General features: G+C 31.8%; 1 protein-coding gene across 1 annotated transcript in view; it reads left to right on the top strand.

Moving 5' to 3' along the window:
• The window catches only part of LOC106470760 (CD109 antigen-like), a 50,190-nt gene that overhangs the window by 27,638 nt on the left and 18,856 nt on the right, over positions 1-3,696 (top strand). Inside the window, exons 16-18 of the mRNA XM_022399390.1 lie at positions 598-687; positions 2,534-2,662; positions 3,577-3,696. Of these exons, the coding sequence (XP_022255098.1) occupies positions 598-687; positions 2,534-2,662; positions 3,577-3,696 (339 nt within the window). The remainder of the gene's footprint in view (positions 1-597; positions 688-2,533; positions 2,663-3,576) is intronic.

Below are 3,696 nucleotides of genomic sequence, written 5' to 3'. Positions count from 1 at the left end.
AGCTACATTTGCAGGTTCAGTTAGAAAGGAATAAAGTAGCTACATTTGCAGGTTCAGTTAGAAAGGAATAAAGTAGTGACATTTGCAGGTTCAGTTAGAAAGGAATAAAGTAGCTACATTTGCAGGTTCAGTTAGAAAGGAATAAAGTAGCGACATTTGCAGGTTCAGTTAGAAAGGAATAAAGTAGCCACATTTGCAGATTCAGTTAGAAAGGAATAAAGTAGCTACATTTGCAGGTTCACTTAGAAAGGAATAAAGTAGCGACATTTGCAGGTTCAGTTAGAAAGGAATAAAGTAGTGACATTTGCAGGTTCAGTTAGAAAGGAATAAAGTAGCTACATTTGCAGGTTCAGTTAGAAAGGAATAAAGTAGTGACATTTGCAGGTTCAGTTAGAAAGGAATAAAGTAGCGACATTTGCAGGTTAGTTAGAAAGGAATAAAGTAGTCAAACCATAATTAATTTTAGCAATTTTAATAAATCTATAATGAACCAGCACAGTTTGAGCTTTACCTAATTTCAAAACTTGCCAGTGCTCTATAGATTTATACTGTTCAGTTGTATTAACAGGATGCATAACGTACATTGTTTGTCTCTAGGTGTCTTTAAGTGTAGCCAGGTCACGAGACTACAGCTTTGTTACCCTGGAAACTTATAGCTCACAGGTTGACCAGGAACATCTAGTAAAGGTTAGTACTTGTCTCGCATCTTAGTTTAAAAGGTTTTTTTTTTGACATAATTTGTAGCTAGCTCTAAACTTAGTCTTTGAAGTTATAAATCACTTCTGCTTAAAAGTTTTTTTTTACTTCTAACAGATAAATTCTAAGTTTTCATGGAAACAAAAAGTCTTTTGTTCATGTCCAATCATTAGCAAATAAAACGATAACAGAGATCACTGAAAATTCATTAGTATAATTCCCTTGTACAGTGCAGTGATCTGTTTTAGTGAACGTTTTAAGTATAGCTTCTATAGAGCTGCCAAGAATTTGGTTTAGAGACTTAAAATATAGGTATAGACAATAAGGCAAAACAAGAAAAGTGGATTGTGTATAGGGTATACTGAAATATAATATCATATACACCATGACAAACATTTACATAAATGTAAGCAGTACAATTTGTTTTCATTTTTCATATACACCACAACAAACATTTACGTAAAAATATGTTGCAAAAATGTAAGGAGTACAATTTGTTTTAAGATTATGAAAAAAAAAAAGCTTGCAGTTTTCATACACCTGTCACATTTTTGCATGAAAAAAAACAACAACGAAATTTCAAAATTAACATTGTAGCAGCTGTGCTTGTTATTTAATAATAATAATTATTTCATAATATAAAAAGTATATGGTACCGGTGCTTGAAACTTTAACTGTGTTTGTTTTATTACGAAATTTAACAGTATATTTTCATGAGATGGTTGATTTATATTGAGAGTAGAACTGAATGTACAATAACAAACCTAGAAATACATAGTTTTAATTCCCAGAAATACATAGTTTTAATTCCCAGAAATATTAGTTTTAATTCCCAGAAATACATAGTTTTAATTCCCAGAAATACATAGTTTTAAATGAATAAAATTTATCAGGTGTATGTAATTTATTGAGCAATTCGAAACATAAGAATTATTCTGTGTTTTGTTTCATCATATGATTTTCTGTTTCTTATTTTTATCTATGAATATTCCTTTATTTCTGAAGCATTATGGGTGTATTTTGAAAACTAAATAATAACAAACAACTTTGAATTAATTAGTGGCTAGTGTAATTATTAGTATAGTTTTAGATATGATGGAGAAATAGCTTTATTGATATTTCCTATATTTACTCATTACGTGAGATAATTAACTTGTATTGTAAGTTAGCCTTTTCAGTGAACCATATTCATACTTATAAGTAAATAAAGTTTTTGTGCCTTAGAAATGAATGTGGTATTGTTTACAAAATCATACCTTTTAAAAGTATAATCAGTACAATTTTTTTTATTTTATTTTTCTAATAATTACTTTAACAAATTTAGCATAAAGTTTCAGCTTTACCAAAAGTACACAATATCTTCCATGAAGGTTTGAATCATAGGTATGAAAGAAATAGAACAATAGGTGGATCATATGGGCAAACATTAGCAAAGTTATAAACTTCACATTTTATCTTTCAAAGTGCCCCCCAGTGGCACAGCGGTATGTCTGCAGACTTACAACGCTAGAAACCGGGTTTCGATACCCGTGGTGGGCAGAGCACAGATAGCCCTTGTGTAGCTTTCTGCATAATTAAAAACAAAAAAAACAAATCTTTCAAAGCAATATTTTAAAGAAGGTTAAAACAAGACTATAAATGTAAAGTTTGAGCTGAAACCATGTTTCTCAAATCCACTAAGAAAACATGCTATCAGAATTCTGTTTGTTTTGGAGATTAAAACCTGAAACCAATGTTACTTGAGATCAAATAAGATTGTTCCACCATCAGTAACTTAAGTTGTATTCTTCCAAAAAATACATGAAAATGTCATTGTTTTTACTGCACTTGTTTTCAGATTGCTCCAGGAAAATCTGAAGTAGTGTACCTACCAATAGTGCCAGTTCGAATCGGAGAAATAAATGTTACAGTTATGGCCAAGACACAAGATTTTAAGGACTTAATCACTCGTAGACTTCATGTAGAGGTCAGTTTGTGTTTTTTTCTATGCTCATTCATTAATGGTGTGGTTAGACCAAATTTGGAGTACTGTGTTCAGTCTTGGGTTCATTACCTCAAGGACATTGAATTGTTGGAAGTGGTTCAGAGGAGGGCTACCAGGACGATACTCGAGATGGACAGGTTACACTTACTGAACTTGTTTTCTCTTGAAAGAAGAAGAGTTAGAGGGGATCTGATTGAGATGTTTAAGATTGTTGGAACTGATAATGTTGATGCATCATCTTTTTTAATATTTAATGGTGAGAATGGTAAGACTAGGGGACACAAATATAACTTTTGGCAGGGAAAAAGTCATCTTCAACTAAGACAACCTTATTTTTCTAGCAGGGTGGTTGGCCCCTGGAATGGGTTGCCTTCAGATGTGGTGGATTCACTTAACTCAAGAGAGTTTAAAGGAAAGCTTGATAAATATTGAATGATAAGGACTGGCTTGGAGTTTTTTGTTTGTTTTTAATGGTTTAGTTTAATTTAATGGGTAGGACAGCTTAGATGGATCAAAAGATCTCTTGCTATTCTTTAAATGTTATGTTATAAATGAGAAAAATGGTAAACTCTGTTATTAATATTGAACATAAAATTTTCTCTACTGAGTGAGTTGTACCTTATGTCAACTTACTTTTAAACTGTTTCTGATGTAGCAGATTTAATTATAAAGAATTATTATTTTGCTTTGCCCATTTTTTGAGTCAGGCTTAGGTAAGTATAAACAAGTGCCAATTTAGGGTTGAAATATCTTCTTCAACATCCAAAACACAAAGTCATCCTTATTGGAGAGTGAGTCATATGTCATACTTTACTGCATTATCCTCGTGTTTGATGTTTCCAAAGTTAACACTGTGTTGAATAACTTGTTTAAATTATTAAAATATTATTATTTAGGCTGATGGGATTCTTCAACATCATCAAACCTCATTGCTTGTGGACCTAACTCAAGGGGCCTACCTTATCAAATACTTAGACACAAACATTAGTGAACCACACTTTACTCCTGGCCAGGAG

The sequence above is a fragment of the Limulus polyphemus genome, unplaced genomic scaffold, assembly GCF_000517525.1.
Source record: "Limulus polyphemus unplaced genomic scaffold, Limulus_polyphemus-2.1.2 Scaffold4205, whole genome shotgun sequence".
Lineage (NCBI taxonomy): Eukaryota > Metazoa > Arthropoda > Merostomata > Xiphosura > Limulidae > Limulus > Limulus polyphemus.
Note: the sequence above shows the minus strand (reverse complement) of the source record. Positions and strands in the feature narration are given on the sequence as shown.